The sequence below is a fragment of the Dioscorea cayenensis genome, chromosome 17, assembly GCF_009730915.1.
Source record: "Dioscorea cayenensis subsp. rotundata cultivar TDr96_F1 chromosome 17, TDr96_F1_v2_PseudoChromosome.rev07_lg8_w22 25.fasta, whole genome shotgun sequence".
Taxonomy (NCBI): Eukaryota; Viridiplantae; Streptophyta; class Magnoliopsida; order Dioscoreales; family Dioscoreaceae; genus Dioscorea; species Dioscorea cayenensis.
The window spans coordinates 1788689-1809383 of record NC_052487.1 but is presented as its reverse complement, the minus strand read 5'-3'; the positions used below and the strand labels follow the sequence as shown (position 1 = coordinate 1809383).

The 20695-nt window shown below is 38.5% G+C and overlaps 1 protein-coding gene across 1 annotated transcript; it reads left to right on the top strand.

Moving 5' to 3' along the window:
* Nucleotides 1–8166: 8166 nt before the first annotated feature.
* Nucleotides 8167–11082, top strand: LOC120280475. The gene is made up of 4 exons (XM_039287332.1): nt 8167–8238; nt 9481–9560; nt 9686–9771; nt 10079–11082. The coding sequence occupies exons 1-4, from the start codon at nt 8167–8169 to the stop codon at nt 11080–11082; spliced, it is 1242 nt and encodes a 413-aa protein (XP_039143266.1).
* Nucleotides 11083–20695: the final 9613 nt, after the last annotated feature.

The following is a 20695-nucleotide window of genomic DNA, read 5'->3' as shown; positions in this document are numbered from 1 at the left end:
TGAGAAAGGGGGGTCGTCAGAAGCGGGTTAAATTTTGTTCTCGAATGTAAACCAGGACAAATTCAATTCATTGTTTTTGTTTTCGAAGAACATGACTTGTATATGTCAATGTAAATTTTGTTTGTTTTCAGTTTTAAAGCAGGTTAAATTTCATTCAGTGTCATTTCATTGTTTAATTTACAGTGTCATTGTTTACATTTCAGTTTAATTGTTTAAATTGACCATTTACCGTTTAAATATCAGTTGAAATATTTAAAATTACAGTTCTCTGTTTAAATTAACGCTGTCTCTGTTTAAATAAATGATAACATTGTAAAGAATAAGAGTTTAAATATGAAAAGTTGCCACTCAATTCAGATTGTTTCTCTTTAGAAGTCAGCTTATTTACAAATGCCTAGTCGGCGACAGTTTCATTGCAAGATCTACAATTATGACCAGATCGATGGCAGCGGCTGCAATGTAACTCGCGGACATCAAACGCTTGTGACTCGATCCTCTTTCGTCTAGGACGCCCAGGCTGCCTTCTCGTCACAGGCGGTCGCAAACGAAGCTCACGATTTTCGTCTGAAGGCTTGTCATCGTCGGGTATGGGGAATATAGCTTCCTCATATGCCAGTTTGTAATTGTCGACGGTGAAGTAGCCGCTAATAAATCGATGAACGTTGGTGTCTGTCTGCATTATAGCAGCGCAAGCGTGTTTGCAAGGGATACCATAAACTTGCCACCTTCGACATGAACAAGTTCTGATGGCAAGATCTACAGAGTTGCTGCACTGGTAAATCACTTCATAACGATCATCGACACAACGGCCAACATGAAGATTTCGGCTATCCTCGACAATTATCTCTACCTTCGAATGTATGTCTGGGCATAAGTAGGTCTCCCATTTGTTCGCTTGCTCACGCCGGTTACATAACATGCGCATCAACTTGAACCTGGCAAATAAGGTTAAACAAAGACAGTGATGGTTACATAATTGGTAAACATTTTTAAACAGTATGGTAAATATTTAAACGGTTAAATTAATATTTACGGTCAGACAATTGTAATTAAACAAATATGGAAATGTTTAAAGATTAACACTAAATGTTTAGTGGAAATCAACATTCGCAGACCTTATGGAGTCGACCATTTTCGTCACCGGTAAATGACGAGCTTCTTTGATCCAAGCATTGAACGACTCCGCAACGTTTGAATACATCTCACCCCAACGATCACCTGTGAACAGATAATTCGACCAATGTGCCATATCCGATTTATTAATCAACCAGTGATGGGCTTCGGGTGATGTGGCCTACAATTCATTGACGGTATCATCGAAATCTTTAGCTGTGGATGCCCACGCAATGCGAAAGCATAAAGACCAGCACTCCTCCCTCAATGCCTTCCCAAGTCTGACATTGGCTTTCATAAAATTGGCCTCCAAATGTCGAAGACAGTATGCATGTGGCGAAGAAGGGAAGACTCTCGCAATTGCGTTCACAAGGCCCTTGGACCTGTCCGACACGAAGGTAATTATCTCATTATAATCTCCTTCCTTGTATAAAGCATCGCCTAACTTGGATATGAACCAAGTCCAATTGGCGTCGGTCTCGTTGTCGACTATACCGAAGGCGACGTGGAAAAAACCATTGTTTCCATCTTTCCCTGTGGCACCCAGTAGTGTACCCCGATACTTTCCAAGGAGGTGGGTACCATCAACAAACAGCAGCGGCCTGCAAGCCCTCTTGAATCCCACAATACACGCGCTGAAAGCAAAGAATACACGTTTAAAACGATCACCGTCTCTTTCCACGATCGCAACGCTGCCGGGGTTTGTCTCAGCCACCTTATCCACATACCAAAGCAACAAGTCGTAGCTGGAGATGTCACTGCCGTCGAGGACCACCTGGGCATGCTCTTTTCCCAACCAAGCCTGCTTGTATGGTATGTGGACATCATGTTCCCGCAACATGTCCTTCTGAATGTCAATGGCCTTGTACAAGGGACGGTCCTTGAGCTTCTGAATCACTCGTGCGCTTACCCATTTTTTGGACGCTTTCGGATGTGACGCCGAACCTATTCCACCACCGCAACTGTGTGACGGGTTCATTGTCTTGATTTTGAAAGTATTTTTATTATACTCTTTTGATGCATGAAGGCGCTAATGACAACCATCTGCAAGACATTCCACGACCACCCGATGTTTTTTTCGTTCTTTATGAATTTGAAGTCAAAATTCCGTTTGATTGCAAAATTTCGAACTACGTCCCTCAAATGTTCAACACCGTCAAAACGTTGTCTGATATCCAATGACAAAGATTTCGTAATGATCCGACGAGGAAGGAAGACATCCCACACCGCTCGTGGTCACCATGGGGTTGAACGGGAGCGCTCAGAATCCGAATTCCCCGCCAACACTTTAGTTAAATGAAAAGATCAATATGTTAAGCAGAGAATAGACTATTTAAGTGATAAAGTAAATATTTAAACGTTAAATTAACTAGTTAAACAGTGAACAATTCACTTAAACGAATAGCACAAGATTTTAACCAGTGACTGACATACTTAAACAATAATGAACCTATACAACTGGATCAAATAAAAGAGAAGGAACTTACAACGAGAAAAACTCATTTTCATTAGGATTCGACAATGGCACATTGTCTGTCTCGACAACAAGATCAACTACAGGGCATTTGAAGATGGAGTGCACGTGACACATCCGCTGGAAGTCAATATCGTTTTCTATCGGACAAACAGTTTTATGTCCATCGGGTGTGATAAACTTCACCCTGACAAGGGAAACTTCGAGACCCCATCGCTCACATATCTCAGCTAACACCAACTCCCAAGAAGTCTGAGCCGTGAACATTAGCACTCTTCCCTCCCCGTTATATCTAGCAATACCACAAAAACTCTCCATAATATATCGGCCGAAAACCAAATCGTATAAACCAAATGAAAAGAAGAACAAAAAGAAGAAGAAGAAGAAGAAGAAGAAGAAGAAGAAGAAGAAGAAGATGTAAAGAACAAACAGCAATCAGAAAGGCAAACAAAAAAGTGCACAGTTGTATGTATAGAGGTTAGACAAGACGTGATGTGATTGGGCGGTATTTTTCCCTCCATCCCAAGGGCGAAAAAGGAAATATATGTCACTGTCGCGAGGAAGCCATATTGTCATCACTCGAATGAAAGTTCTCACCTTATCATGAGTCTCTGTTTAAACGTCAAGCTTTTTATGTTTAAACCGATACATATAGTGTTTAAAATAACGTTTAACTGTTTAACTAAATTCCATATCATTTAAATAATTTGTAAACTGTTTAAATATCGTCATTTAACTGTTTTAAAATATATGTTATTATTTAAATTGAATGCTTTCACTGACATCGTGTTGAAGATGGGTACCTCCTGGGTCACTGTTTAAACATTTTTATATATTTGCTTAAACACCGTTGGCATTATTTAAAGAGTAAACCGATTATTGTTTAACTTTTTGTTTTGTTTACAATGCCATTTTTTGTTTCTCAAATTGTTTTTACTATGTCTCTGTTTAAAATTCACAAGTTATCACAAGTTGACACTCAAATAAGTTTGTTTGTTTAAAAAATTTAAACGTTTACAATGGATAATCTGATTAAATATCAGAAGTTCACACTCAAATAAGCTTGCTTCATTTAAAATAAAATATTTACAACATTTACAACGTCTTCTCGGACCTTGGACACTCGCGAGTCGACCCTCGTTCGTCTATTAAGATTTCGGTTTGACTCACCAAGTATCTGTACATTCGAATGCTCACGGCGGTTGCATAACATGTGCATCAACTTAAACCTGCACAACGTAGAACGCAACACATTAAAAAAGGTTAAGCAAACACATTCATAAAAAGGTCTATTAATCAATGTGTCATGGTCTGACTTAAGCGAAGATCATGAGAGTTAAACACAGAAAGTAATATTTGTACACTGACGAAAGGTTCTTAAACGGTACGAACAATTCTCAAGTGATAAATATCAACTCCGTCTTAAAGGATGTTTCATGATCTTCCTCCTCTAGAGAATCCTCCACAATCACGCAATAAGTGAAAACTTTCTTTTCTTACCCAAGTCGAAATGCCCGCTTAATTGCTTGCCCGTCATCCACCGCTGGAGAATCCTCTGCATTCAGGCAATTATGAGGGAATTTCGACTTGGGCAAGAAAACATAGTTTAACTTGTTGCGTGATTACGGCTGATTGATTCTCAAGATGAGGAGGATCATGAGACATCCTTCAAGATAGAGTTGATCTTCGAATTTTCATCTGACTCCAGCGAATATCATACACAAGAAGCAGATGAGGAGGAGGAGGACAAGGATGAGGAGGAGGACGACGACGACGATGAGTGGTTGTCCGTGGGAAGGGTTCTTCCTTGTCATTTATGGTGTGAAGTCCACAAGCAGGTTGACGCTTCATATCCGAGGAAAAAGTGAAACGCACAGTGGACCGAGATTGACCGATATTTATGTTACCGTGCACAAGAATTAATGCCGTCATTAATTCTTATGCACTGGATACCATAACCTTGCCACCTGCCACCTGCCACCTGCCACCTGCCACCTGCCAACACTTCAGTTCAAACGAAAAAGATCAATATTTTACGCAGAGACTTTGAGAATTTACACGTTAATATGAACAGTTAAACAGTTAAAGCTATATTTAAATGAAGACGACAACTATTAAACACATTTGTAATATATTTAAACAGATAATAGCAAAGAGTTAAACAGTATTTAAATAATACAACTAGATAACCATAAACGAGAAGAACTAGCATAAACGAGAAGATCTTTACAACGAAATGAACTCGTTTTCAGTAGGATTCGTCAATGGTACATCGTCTGTCTCGACAACAAGATCGACTACAGCTCATTTGAAGATGGAGTGCACTTGACCAATCCGATGGAAATCAACTTCATTTTCTGTTGGAGAAACCGATTTACATATTTCGGGTATGAAAAACTTCACCCAGACTCATTTCCTGAAACAGATTTACATCTATCATTACCACAAAAACCGTCTATAATAAACACCCGCAGACTGGTCAAAATGATAGCACCGAAGAGATCCTCACCGTATTAAGAAACCGGCAGAATTGAAGTCGAACAAACCAAATGAGGAGAAATGAGGAGAAGAACAAGATGTAATGCAACTTCTAGGCATTGTCTATCAGAAACCAAGCAGAAAGCCCTTGCAAAAGGTTGGACATGATGTGATTTGGCGGGTTTTTTTCCCACCATTTGCAAGGGCAAAAATGGAATTTCACAACATGGACCCCTTTCAAGTGAACGGTAGGGGGTAAAAGAGAAGTTAAACACTAACGGAAGAGCTGTCCGGGGTGTGTAAAAGTAGGAGGGGGTTTTGAAAATTACGAGGGGTGAACAGTAATTTTCCCTTTTTTTTTTAACTTTCATTTTATTACCCTGAATAATATTTCCATAACATTTTTATTATTTGTAAATGTTTTTATTTTTCACATTATTGATCTTTAAACTCAATATTATAAAATGATTAATTTATCTTTTCAGGAGAGATCGAGCACTCACATTGCTAAACTTGCGAACCGATGAGCTTCGGCCTTTTACCATCATGGATTGATATTTTACCCTGGTATTAGTTTGGGGTTAATTTTTTAGATAGGTCAATTAACTATAGCCTTATTTGCTTTAGTAATCAAAATTCAATTTGCATCGAAATAATCATTCATCTTTAATTTTGTTTACCACTCAATTGATTTTGGAACCAAATAGCAGACTTGACCATAGGAAAATAAATCTTTATCAATTTTTCTGCAAAACATCATCCATTCTATTTAGTATGTCCATGTCCCCCAACTTGTCCACATCAGCCAAAAGTCTCCTTGTTAGCAGCCTTTATCCTTTTCCACCCCTTCACCCTAGATAGAGAGTGATACCAATGATACTAGTAGACAAAAAACCCCCTACAAGCTAGAGAGAGCAAGAGAAGTTGTTTATTTTGCCGTTACAGGGGCGAATGGGGAAATACAGCCAGATGGCTAGGGCTGTTGAATAGGGCTTATGGCCTAATGTGAACACTCTTTTGAAGCCTTAGCCCTTCCTACCTCTTCCTGCACTACTTATATCATGGAAACTAGTTCATTGATCACAAGCCCATTTTGTTCAAATTGATCGCAGGTTGTAGAATTTGTTCTTGTTAAAATTGCAAAACTGGTACATGTGGGGATGCTGAGTAAAATGTGATCTCATGGTAGTATCTCTAAAATTTATGGAATGCTAGTCATTTTTATATAGTTTCTAATGATGTTCTTCTCTTTGTTTTGATTAAAGGTGCTCTTTTATTTAGTTCATTTACATCTTCGAGGTCAGTGAATTATTTTTTTTATATATATTTATAGTTGTTGATGATAGTTTTTTCTATGTTTTCAAAAAAAATAGTCATACATTAATTAATTCAAAAAACAATTAGTACATGTCTTATGGCAACCCAAGCGCCTACAGCATCTCAAATTCACAAACTTAAGTTTGAACTCAAAATTAATATAACATCAATCTCTGTAAACCAAGGGAAGTATTTTTTTCCCCCCTCAAAATTAGCGCATGTTGTATAGAAACTCAAGCTTTGTATAACATCAAACTCAAAAAATTAGTACCTGTTGTATAGCAACCGAAGCACCTACATCATTTTAAAATTACAAAATTAAGTTTGGACTCAAAATTAATATAACATCAAGCTCTGTAAGACAAGTGAAGTATTTTACACAAAATTAGTGCTTGTTATATGATAACCCAAGCTCAATATAATATCAAACTCAAAAAATTTATACCTATTGTATGGTAACTCTAGCAGCAAGTACATATCAAAGTTGTTCATTCAAATAGAAATAGAAGCAATGAACTTAATTTCAATATTTAATGTAGTGAATAAGTGTCTATAACTTTTTACATCAACAATAAAATAACCGCAGAAAGTACTACCCCTAATGGCTCACAAATGGAAGCATTTACAAATGAAAATAGTCTCCCAATTAAGTTGTCTTTGTTCAATGCAAAGAATAGTTAGAAAAATGAAGATAGCTAGCTAACATAATCCAAAAACAACTTATTCAGGAATATAGCTAAAATTAACTTTTAAGAATGCCTTCCTTGTGTGCCACCCTTCACCACTAGAAGCTCCAACTCTTGGGGGAAGTCATACCTTCCTTTTTTTTTTGTATCACTTCCTCCTTATTCTTTTCCTCAACATCCTTATTTTTTCTCTGGGGCTTCAACATGATAATCCAGGAGCATTAATTATGATTAGAACATCTACTTAATGTTTGAGCAAGATGGTTCACAGCCACAGGTTCTATTCCTTGTGCATGGGTGCCTTTGTCTCAATCCTCTAGTATTTATTTTTTTTACTCCTCACCTTAGTCTCACTTGCAAGATTTGTCCTTGTAGGAAAACTTTGCTCAGGTGTAAAAATTACCTAGAAAATAAAAAGAAATAAATTAGTTCATTTGAAAGCCAAAAGCACTAACGCTGCTAAATTTCCAAAATATTTATTGAACAAGTCTCACTTGTGATATAGGTTCAAAGCTGTGTCCATGTGATATGGCGCGCATCCTTATATTAATTGCCTTTGCTTAAAGAATCAACATTATGCATTATAACAGAGCACAAGTTAGCTTCACATTAATTTAAAATAGAATCAAACCAGAAACATAAAAAGTGTGTTTATCAATTGCACCTGTGGGTCAATTGTACCAACCGGGATCCATGTCTACGTCAATTGCCTGACTTTCTTCCTGCCCACTTTCATTTTTCTTATTTCCTTGATATACATGCATGCACATACATATTTAATTCATATTTAATTTAGACTTAACACATTAATAAACACACTTACCTGCTTAAAGAATCAACCTTATGCATTTGAATAGAGCACAAGTTAGCTTCACATCAATTAAGAATAGAATCAGACCAAAAACATAATATGTGTTGACATTGCACTAGGTTAATTATATCCACTTGGATGTCATGTCTTGCATCAATTTCCTGACTTTCTTGTTACACAATTGTGTTTTCGTTGTTTACCTTGCATATATTCAGGGTAAGTATCACTGGTGGCCACAAATGTTTCGTAAATATAACGCTGTGGCCACATATGTTTTTTTTGTAACGATGTGGCCACGAAACTTGTCTCCGGTCACACTCATGGCCACATTTCATGTTTGGGGGCTGTTTCCGGTGAAGGTGCTGAGGTGGCGTCCGACGTGTATTATCTATTTTAAAAAAGATCTTAGGTGCCATTCCACCTCACCATCCTTTCTCTGCTCACTGCCACGTCAGCTGAGACCTTTACCCTTTCATCCATCAACCCCAACCCCCATCTCATGTCCCGAAGATCACACTGACCTAAACCTAAACCCTCGTCCAAGCGCCCCTTGTCCGAGCGTCCCCATTTCTCCTCCTAATCTCATATTGCCTCTCCACGCCATCAGCCCTTCCTGTCCGGCGATCTTCACGGCGTAGACTTCTGAACAGATCTAGCATCACCACGGGCAGAATCCCAGTAAAAGCACCAGTTAAGGTAGTAATTTAGGGATTTTAAGTTGATTTGTTTTGCATTTATTTTTAGTTTGATTGTTGTTCTATATTAGTTTTTATGTTTTGTGGGCTTGTGTTTCCTTAATTTAATGTTGGAACTCCTAGAAATAAATTAGTAGTTTTGGAGATGGAGATGAGAGTTTAATTTATTTCCCTAAAGTGATTTTTTTTTTATCTAAAAAGGCATGAGCTTTATGTGTAATGTTCTGGTTGTGTTGGTGAACTTACATTTTGGAAGGCAAGGTTGTCTTTGTTAGTCATAGTACTCATAAGGAAGATGCTTCTCTTTCTAATGCACTTGCCAATGCCCCCGATCCCCAACACCTCCTTGATGTAAGCCTCGATTCCTCTTAGTTACCTTCTGTTGATCTAAATGTGTTTTCTGTCTGTCTGCTTAAAATACTGTTTTTCAATGCCTGATATTTTTTTTTAGCTTACATCATGATAGATTGTATCATGATTTTTTCCTGTTTGATTGGTGAAAACCTCATCTTTTAAGCTAGTATATTGGAAATTTTATTTAGCTTTAGTTGCTCCCTTTTTCATAAATTCAGAATTGCATCCTTAGAAATTGGTTTATATATTGTATGCTACTATTTTTGCGCTTCATGAACATGTTAAATGGTTGATATGAAAAATCTTTTTCTGTTGGATTTGGTTTGTGTATCCTTAACATGGCTTATTTCTTTTCAATTGGTAATTGTATGATTTTACTGCAACTCATCCTGCTTGCATTTGGGATGGACGATATTCATGATTATATGTCTGAATTTCCTTTTCAGTCAGTATAGATATATATATATATATATTGATGTGGCTTTTAGATGCTTAAAATAAGGTTTTTTTTCAATTGGTAATTATATGATTTTTCTACAACTCATCCTGAAGGCATTTGGGATGGATCCTATTCATTATTACATATCTGAACTGCTTTTTCAGTCAATATGCTTTTCCTTCTGTTTGATTTGGTTTGTAAATGCTTAACATAAGTTCTTTATTTTCAATTAGTAATTATATGATTTGACCGCAACTCATCCTGCCTGCATTTGGAATGGACCCTGCTCATTATTATATATCTGAACTGCTTCTTCAGTCAGTATGTGTTTGGGTGTTATGACAAGAATTCTAGTGATACTACTAATTTTCAATTAAAGAGGCAACATTTGCTTGTGGTTGGCAGTCAGTGGTCCAATTTGCCGAGGAGGAGAATATCCCTTTGTGTGGAACACAATCTGCAAAAGTACTACTGGGCAGGGACATGAGACCTACTGGAGAATCTCTCCTTGAAACTGACTAACAAGTATGCAGCTTCTGCCATATCTTGTATAGTTTCATCTTTTTTGCAATCAATATCCGAGAGTGGCCTTGGAATTATTATTTTTTATATTTTGTGATCCACATGCCAAATTAATATTTTGTTGTTTTTATTAGCAATTGAAATTGTATTAACATACAGCAGGTATAGTATGGAAGAGATGCTAAATAGTGGTGCCAGATGAACATCCAATTGAGGAGGATGACTTCATTGATTCTGACTATGATATCCCTTCTGGTGATGAGGACTTCCAGCAGGTTTTGTATGAACGAAATGGTGAAAATAAAGGCAGCAGAGATATCCCATCTTTCCCTCAAAATAGCACAGTAATAGAAGGACTTTTTGGAGAAGAAAGTGAGTCTTCCAGTGATAATTCTGAGGACTTGTTCATAGAACTAGATACAGATGATGATGGTGACACTAGGTTTGCAGAGTTTAATGAAGAGAAGGAGATGTATAACCCAAGGTTAAGGGTTGGGTTGGTATTTAGAGATTTTGATCAACTAAAGAGGGCTTGTAGAAACTGGGGGATTAAGAACAGATTTCAGCTATGGTTCTCACAGAATGATAGAAAGAGAGTAATCTGTGCATGCCACAACAAACAATGTTCTTTCAGGATTTATGCAGCTCACATGAGCAAAGACAATCCATCAGTGCAAATTAAGAGTGCTAATCTTGATCACAGCTGTGGAAAGGTCTTCAATAATTTTCATGTAAATTCAAGGTGGCTTGCCACTAAATATTTTGACAAGTTCAAGGCTGATCCAAATTGGAGCTGCAATGGCATAATTAAACAAGTTAAGGATGACCATGGTTTCACAATTTCTCATATGAAAGCTTGGAGAACCAAACACTTGGCAATGAAGTTGGTCAACGGAGATGAGGGTGAGCAATACACAAACCTCACCAAGTATGCAGCTGAGCTCATGCAAACCAATCCAGGTAGCACACTAATTTTGTGGAGGGATGAAGGTGTCTTCAAAGGGTTTTATATCTGTCTAAAGCCCTTAAAGGATGCATTCTGGTCAGGTTGTAGGCCATTTATAGGATTTGATGGATGTTTTTTGAAATCTCTCTATGGTGGTCAGTTGTTGTCAGCAGTAGGGATTGACCCCAATGATTGTATACTACCCATTGCCTATGCAGTAGTGTTGGTTGAGAATAGAGATACTTAGACATGGTTCATGGATCTTTTGAGGGAAGATTTGCAGATTTGGAACAGCAGATATCTCACCATAATGAGTGACCAGCAAAAGGTTAGTTGTATGTTTAAATCTTTTCTATTGATAGTAACTGTCATTTAATTTTTGAATTATAATTGCAGGGTTGAAAAAGGGCTATTCAAGATATATTTCCAGATGCTGAACACAGAAATTGTGTTCGGCACATGTATACTAATTTCAGGGAGAAATTCAAAGGGAAAGCACTAAAAGATTTTTTATGGAATGCTGCGAGGGCAACATATGTTCAAAGGTTTAACTATTGGCTTGGAGAAATAGAGAAGATGAGTCCAGAAGCAAGAAGATGGCTTGATCATGAAGATAGACCTCGTGCAAGTTGGACTAGGGCATTGTTCACAACCGCAAGTAAGTGTGACATCCTACTCAACAATATTTGTGAATGCTTTAACAAGTACATACTTGACACAAGGGATAAGGGAATCATCACAATGCTTGAGATGATCAAGGTGAAACTTATGAGAAGAATGAAAACAAAAAAGGAACAAATGTTGAAGTACAGGGGACGCATATGCCCAAAGATCCAAAAGAAGCTAGACAAGATGAAGGAAGATGGGCAGTGTTACACCCCAGACTTCTCTGGTGGGCCCAAAGAGCAGATCATACGCGTGGGAGGGAACCTTGTTGTAGACATGGTTGACAGAACTTGCACGTGCAGAAGATGGGACTTGACAGGTTTGCCTTGCCTGCATGCAATCAGTGCTATTTATGGAAATAGTCAGCAACCAGAAGATTATGTGCATGATTCCTATTTAGTTTCAACATATCTGCGGGTCTATGATCACTACATAAACCCCACCAATAATGAAGAGATGTGGCCAAATGTAAATGATGGTACACAAGTGATCCCACCGCCAATTATGAGAAGAAAAAGGGAAAGGAAAGCAACAGCATGGAGAAAAGAACCTGAAGAGATAGAAAATGCCTTGAAGGCATCAAAATCCAATTCCATACCTTCTAGGTTAGGCAAACAAAAAAATAATAGGAAGGGGTTAAGCAAAGGCAGGTGTAGTGTATGCCATGCAATCGGCTATAACAAAAGGCATCATGAGAAAGTATGTATTTTGTTATTTAGTTCAGTTCAGTTCAAATGCATTAGTTGAATGATTTTAAATGTCATCAATTTTTTTTAAATCTATTTTTTATGATGTCAGGGGATTGAGAATGCACCTGAACCTGCACCTTCAAACGTTGGTCGAAAAAGACAGAAAATACCTCATGTAATTTTCTCATATATAACCTGTTAAATAATGGAAGCTAGTTTGTGTTGCATTAATTTATTTGCATCTTTGTTTGCTTCACAGAGAAGAAGCAATCAGGAAGCCAATCTAGAAAATGTCTCAGATGGTAGTACTACAGCTGCCAATTCACCTAGTCAGCCCCCTGATCTCTTAGGCACCCAGTAGTCTCAGACAAGGCAACCAAGTCAAATTACCAACAAAGGACCAGTATTAAATGTCAGCATAAGCAAGTCTTCCCATGTTAGTGTGTCTAACATGGGAAATGTGATCAACTACACAATGCCAACTCAATCTCCAATAAGAGATAGGGCTTCTTCCTCAGTCATGGATGGTGGAAAGGAAATGGAATGTTTTGATGATGGAAAACTCTGTTGATATTTTAATTATGAACTTTGTGAACTAGTAGTAACATTTTATTTTGAGTCAATGTCCTTTGAATATGTTATGAAGTTTCTTTTAAGCACTGTCAGTTATGTATTTTGTTGGATTTGTTGGATTTGTTATGATGAACTTTGTTGTAAGCACTGGATTTTGAGTCAATGTATTTTGTTATTTTGAGTGAATAATGAACTTTGTCGTCAGCAGACTTATATTCCCAGGTTATGTATTTTATTCCTAGGTTTCAGCATATTTGTATTCCAAGTTTTATTTGTATTCCCAGGTTTTACCAAATTATTATTAGATTTCAGCATATTTGTATTCCCAGGTTTGACCAAATTATTACCAGATTTCAGCATATTTGCATTCCCAGGTTTTACCCAAGTTTATTTGTATTCCAAGGTTTTACCAAATTATTACCAGATTTCAGCATATTTGTATTCCGAAGTTTTACCCAGGTTTAATTGCATTCCCAGGTTTTACCAAATTATTACCAGATTTCAGTAAATCTGTTTGCAGATTTTAGTAACCCATGATGCAAATTTTTTTACATACAAATCTGCAGACTTATATTGTGCAATTTTTTTAAATTGTAAATTGGTATTGTCAGTGCAAACATGTATTTTTTGCAATCAATTATGCAAATTCTTATGAAGTAAATTGGTACAGTAAAAAATTTCTCATGTGAAGAATGACAGAAAAAGCAAGATCAAATCCATGAGTGAAATAGTAATTCAAAACAATCTCACAATATCTCACAATATCTCACAATAACACAAATGAAGTAAAATAACAATCTAACAAGTATTCATTCAAAATAAGGTTAAATTTCAATCTCACAATCATTTCATAAGCCTTATAAACCTACAAGCTCTCTGTGCTAAACTCCATTACAGACATTCTCACAATCCTTCTAAACCTACAAGCTCTCTGTGCTAAACTCCATTACAGACAATCTCACAAGCCTTCTAAACCTACAAATCAAGATCAAACCCATGAGTGATGCCCTAGTGTGTGGGCTGAGTAATGCTCGAGAATGGCTGGAGTAGCACATAAATCTTGCCGGAGCGATGCCCTACTTTGCCGGAGCGATGCCGGAGTAGTTCATACTGGGCGAGAACAAGGTGGGTCATCTAGCCAGAGGGAATGTTGCCCTAGCCCTAGCCCTAGCCCTAATTTGATGAACGAAATGTTAGGGATAGTTCTCAGCTGACGTGGCTGGCTGATGTGGCAGTGAGCATAGAAAGGATGGTGAGATGGAATGGCACCTAAGATTTTTTTTTAAAATAGATAATACACGTCAGACGCCACCTCAACACCTTTGACGAAAACAACCCCCAAACATGAAATTGTGGCCATGAGTGTGACCGGAGACAAGTTTCGTGGCCACATCGTTATAAAAAAAATGTATGTGGCCACAGCATTATATTTATGAAACATTTGTGGCCACCAGTGATACTTACCCCATATATTCATGACACATACATATTTAATTCATATTAGCTCAGACTTAACACATTAACATACACACTTATCTAATTTCCATGATATCTTCTATTATGGCATGTAGTACTATATATGCCATGTGTTATTTTGACCCTTTTCTTGCTCTCACTTTCCATAAGAAGGTCTTCATGTGAGAAAGAGAATAAAAAAGAACCAAGCTATCAAGATCATACACTTGAACAAAACACTTACTTCTTCAGTTGAACACTCACTAAATTAATTCTCATACATACTGATCACTGCGATCAGCTTCAAGCTGAAGAGAAAAGCAAAGATGCCAATCTATTTAGATGTAGACACAACATCAATTACAAACAGAGAAAATCATAAAACAACAAACATAAATAATATAACGATAGATGACAAAATAGGAGTCAACTAACTCCACTTAATCAGACACCAAACACAGCCATCAACAGCCACTCAGCAACATAATTCTGAGCAAAATTCCTCAACACTTCATGCCTTTGTTTTCCTCACCCAACTCCCTTCTCCTAAGAAGGTCTTCATGTCTCCTGTTCACCAGCTCAGGTTGGATCATGGGCCCATAGTCACTTCTTCTATACTTGGCACATTCAATGAGCTTATGAAGAAGTAGTCTGAAAAGCAATGGTTTCTAAATTAGAGTTTTTTTATTCAATTTTTTTTATATATGGCTTATTGTGATACTCATACCAATTTATTTTCCCATCAGAGTTTGTTTCATAATCATAACTATTTTATTTGTAATAAATTTTTTTTTTGAATAAAGTGGATAAACCACTAATTTATTAAAAAAAACAAAGGAATTTTTAATAATTTTAGTTTTAATTATTTTTTTGGATAATTGAATGTTCTATATTTTACTGATGATAACTACACAAGGTGGAAAGATGAATTCTCTCCCAATGGGTATATTGGCAGCATTACAGTATTATATATGAAATTTGAACCCCATATCATTTTTTACACTAATATTTTGAGTGTGATTATTTTATATTAATATTATAAGCAATTGAATCACTTGAGGATAATACTTTTACAAAACTTTGTGTGTCAATATATTATAAAATTTTCAAAAGTATAAAATTTTCAATATATTATAAAATTAAAAAATGATTGATGAATCAAATTGATGAAATTCATAAATCAGCATTAGAATTTTCACAAATAAAAAAAAACATACAAAATCAAACATGCAAGCAAAAACATGCGTCTACAACCCTAAACAAACCATTAGCTTCACTTATAGGCTATACCACGCTTAATTAATTGAAGTGGCAGGATGATTTGGCCCACATGTCCCTGAAAAAAATATACTTTGAAAATAAACATGCAGGCAAAAATTATGTGAAAAGATCTTTAAATCAATCAGTTGTGCATGTCAGTTACGTTGTTACATCCATTTGAACAGCTTTTGAGACTAATTAAGCTATATATATATATATATGCTACAGCACTTGCATTTGCATGCATTGGTTGATAGAGTTGTCATCTTTCCAAGAAACTCAGTGAGTGGTGATCAAGATGATGAACATTAATGATGATGACCACGACCGGAACTGGTCCAAGCTGCCATGGTTAGCCATCAATTCCATCGCCTGCAACCTCAACTCTGTCGACCACGTCCGATTCCGCTCCATTTGCACGGGATGGCGGAAGCACACAAGAATGCCAGAAGGCCCTTCTTGTGATTCTCATGGACCGTGACAACGAAGGTGATACCATAAAGGCTCTCTCCTTCTTCGACATTGTCGGCCAAGAGATCATCCCCCTTCGGCCCATGGCCTCCGAGGCCGTTGCCGATTCCTACTACCTCGGTTCCGCCATTGGATGGATCTTTATAGGCAATGTCTCCTTTGCTCCAAATAGTAATCAAGAAGAACTAACAATTGTTAGAAATAAGATATGGTTGTTATAGATAAGATATGCTTCTCAAGATAGACTCATAGCAATGTATTGAAGATAGAAGTAGTATATAGATAAGAATTAAGACCCCCTCACAATCGTAACCTTCCTGTAACCAACTCTGCGTTTTGGCAGCTATATAACAAAGCTACGCGGCCTCCATGTGAGGTAAGAGAACGCTTCCACTAAAGTTTTCATGGTACCATAGCCTTCCTCCTCATAGATACATCTACTAGCTGCCATGAGCACATCTTCCTCCTCAGCTCCGGCCGGCACCTCACCGTTTGGCGTTCCGGTGACAGAGAAGCTAGGCAAGAACAACTATTTGCTATGGAAGGCACAAGTCCTTACCGCTGTGAGGGGAGCCCAAATGTTTGGCTACCTCGACGGCACTATCGTCGCGCCACCGCAGGAGATCAACATCAAAGATGGTGACAAGACTGTGAAGGGACCAAATCCGGCGTACACTCAATGGATCGCCGCCGATCAGTAAGTCCTCGAATACCTGATGTCGTCCCTGTCGCGCGATGTCCTGACATAAGTTGTGTCAGTCTCCACGGCAGCACAGCTATGGACGGCTCTCTAGAAGATGTTCTCTTCGAAGACTCGAGACCGGATGATCAATACCCGGATTGCTCTTTCCACTACAAAAAAGGTAATATGACAGTTAATAATAATTTTACCAAGATGAAAACTCTAGGTGATGAGGTTGCGGCTGCTGGAAAGTCGCTCGACGACAAAGATATGGTGTCGTACATACTCACCGGGCTTGACACCGACTTTGAGCCGGTTGTGTCGGCTTTGGCAGCCCGGGTGGAGCCGGTCAACGTGGCCGAGCTCTACTCACAGATGTTGGGCTTTGAAGGTGAGCAGATCTGTGACAAGGTGCATATCAAGCAAACTCTACCTCATTTGGACGAGGCAGAAACCAGTGTGGCCGTGGTCGCAGCCGTGGCAATCCTCCTGCCAATCCTGGTCATGGTCGCGGTAGAGGACGAGGTCCAACTGGTGGATGCGGAGGCGAACGTCATATCTGCCAACTCTATGGCAAGATGGGGCACACGGTCAGCATCTGCTGGCATCGCTATGATCCTGATTTCGTTCCACAGGAGAAGACCACATCAGCTGTCATGCAGTCCTACGGGGTTGACACAAACTGGTGTGTTGATACCGGTGCCACTGATCACGTCACGGGCGAACTAGACAAGCTGAGCGTTCGGGAGAGATACAATGGTGGAGATCAGATTCACACAGCCAACGGGACAGGTATGCGCATTAGTTATACTAGTCACACTCATATTAACACTCCTGATCGTCCCCTTTATCTTAATAATGTTTTGTTTACTCCCGATGCCAAGAAAAATTTGATATCTGCTGCACGCCTTGCTGCTGATAACCATGCCTTCTTTGAAATTCACTCAAAATTCTTTTTGATCAAGGATCAGGTCACGAGGAGAGTTCTACTTCAAGGCATCCATCTAGTGCCATTGTTCGGCAAGTTATCTCTAGAAATAAACTTTCGTTTTCCAAAGAGTCCAATAAAGTGTCAGTGTGTGATGCCTGTCAACAGGCCAAGAGCCATCAGCTCCCCTATCCTAAGTCTTCAAGTGTCTCGGTCGCTCCATTAGAACTCGTGTTTTCCGATATTTGGGGTCCTGCTCCTGATTCTGTGGGCAGAAAGAAATATTATGTGAGTTTTATTGATGATTTTAGCAAGTTTACTTGGATATATTTGATTAAGCATAAGTCTGAAGTTCTGCAAAAGTTTCAAGAATTTCAAGTTCATGTAGAAGGACTCCTAAACCGGAAAATTATCATCATACAATCAGATTGGGGAGGAGAGTATGAGAAATTGAACTTCTACTTCTCAAAAATAGGTATCACACACTATGCCTCTTGCCCACATGCCCATCAACAAAATGGGTTTGCCGAATGAAAACACCGACATATTGTTGAAGTTGGCCTGTCTCTCCTAGCTCATTCTTCCATGCCCCTTAAATTTTGGGATGAAGCTTTTATCACAGCCACATATCTCATTAATCGCACACCTAGCAAGCTCCTCCAGTTTTCCACACCCTTGGAACGATTACTTGGCCAGAAACCAGATTACTCACTCCTTCGTGTGTTTGGGTGTGCATGTTGGCCAAATCTCCGTCCATATAAAACTCATAAACTCAAATTTTGATCCCAACAATGTGTGTTCCTTGGCTACAGTCTGCTACATAAAGGTTTTAAGTGCCTGCATGTCTCCACGGGTCGTGTATACATTTCCCGTGATGTCATCTTCGATGAAAATATCTTCCCTTTCACCAAACTTCATTCAAATACCGGCACTCTCCTTCGCTCCGAAATCCTTCTCTTCCCACATCTTCTTCCCAGTCCTGATCAAGGGGGACCAGTGTCAAGTGATCAGTTAACTAATGTGCATACTAACCCTCCTGATGTTGATAATAATTCTGGTGAAGGTGTGACAGATTCTGAGCAAGAAACACATGAACTCATAGAGAAGGCAGCAGTAGGAGGGTCTCCCTTGGGTTCAATCCAGCAACCATCGAGATCGGTGTCACTAGGTGTCAACCAGTCGGATGGAGGTGCCTCTCCCGCATCAACGTGGCAAGACCATACTGGTGAGCAGGATCATCCTGACACGACTGTCGTGGGGATAGGTGCTGCCACGGGATCTTCTGCTGCACCGGAAACATCCGAACCATCTGCTCGGCCACACATAAGGTCACAAAGTGGAATTATCAAGCCTAAAATCTATACATATGGGCACATCAGGTATAGTTATTTAACAACTACAGGTGAACCCCAAAGTGTAGATGAAGCATTAGCGGGTCATAAATGAAGGCAAGCCATAGACTGTGAATTTGATGCATTAATCAAAAACAAGACTTGGCATCTTGTACCAGTCAAACAAGGGAGAAACATAATTGATTGCAAGTGGGTCTACAAGGTTAAGAGGAAAGCCGATGGGTCACTAGACAGGTACAAGGCACTTTTAGTTGCCAAGGGATTTAAACAAAGGTATGGAATAGACTATGAGGACACTTTTACTCCTGTAGTCAAAGCTGCAACCATTCGAACTATTTTGTCTATTGCAGTAAGCAGAGGATGGTGCCTACGACAACTAGATGTACAGAATGCGTTTCTTCATGGCATTCTTGAGGAGGAGGTCTATATGAGGCAACCACCAGGATATGAGGATCAGCAGAGGCCACATTATGTATGTAAGTTGGATAAGGCACTCTATGGTCTTAAACAAGCTCCTAGAGCTTGGTTTGCTAGATTGAGTCGAAAACTGCAGCAACTTGGGTTTAATTCCTCTAAGGCAGATACCTCACTATTCCTCTATAGCAAAGATTCAGTTACAATATTTTTATTAGTATATGTTGATGATATTATTGTGACAAGTTCATCACAAAGTGCAGTTACAGCTTTACTTAAAGATCTTGTAGTTGATTTTGCACTTAAGGATCTTGGTGATCTGCATTATTTTTTGGGAATCGAGGTATCTAAAATGAAGGATGGTATTCTACTGTCACAAGACAAATATACTTCAAATTTGCTTAAGAAGGTTAATATGTCAAATTGCAAACCGGCAGTCACACCATTGTGCACATCAGAAAAGCTTTCTTTGCAATAAGGAGAAGCACTTGTAGCTGAGGATTCAACTCGATATAGAAGTGTGGTTGGAGCACTTCAGTACTTGACCCTCACTAGACCAAATATATCCTTCTCTGTGAACAAGGTGTGTCAGTTCCTTCACTCACCCACAACAGTTCATTGGACTGCTGTAAAATGAATTCTCAGATATCTCAAACATACTCTTGGTACTGGTTTAAAGATTAAGAAAAATTCATCTATGCTTGTTAGTGCTTTCTCTGATGTTGATTGGGCAGGAAGTGTTGATGATCGACGCTCCACTAGTGGGTTTGCAGTCTTTTTAGGATGTAATCTAATATCTTGGAGTGCACGTAACAAGCAACAGTATCAAGATCCAGTACAGAAGAAGAATACAAGTCACTGGCAAATGCAACAGCCGAAGTGATTTGGATACAAACCGTGCTACAAGAATTGAAGATTTCAAGTCCACCGGCAGCACAACTTTGGTGCGATAATATAGGCGCGACCTATTTATCTGCAAACCTGGTGTTCCACGCTCGAACAAAACACATTGAAATTGATTACCACTTTGTTCGTGAAAGAGTGGTGCAGAAGCTGTTAGATGTGCGGTTCATTTCAACCAATGATCAAGTTGCTGATGGATTCACAAAGACTCTATGTGCTAAGAAGTTAGATATGTTTAAATACAATCTCAACTTATGTAAGTTATGATTGAGGGGAGATGTTAAAAATAAGATATGGTTGTTATAGATAAGATATGCTTCTCAAGATAGACTCATAGCAATGTATTAAAGATAGAAGTAGTATATAGATAAGATCCCCTCACAATCGTAACCTTCCAACGCTGCGTTTTGCCAGCTCGGCCTCCGTGTGAGGTAAGAGAACGCTTCCACTAAAGTTTTCAACAATAA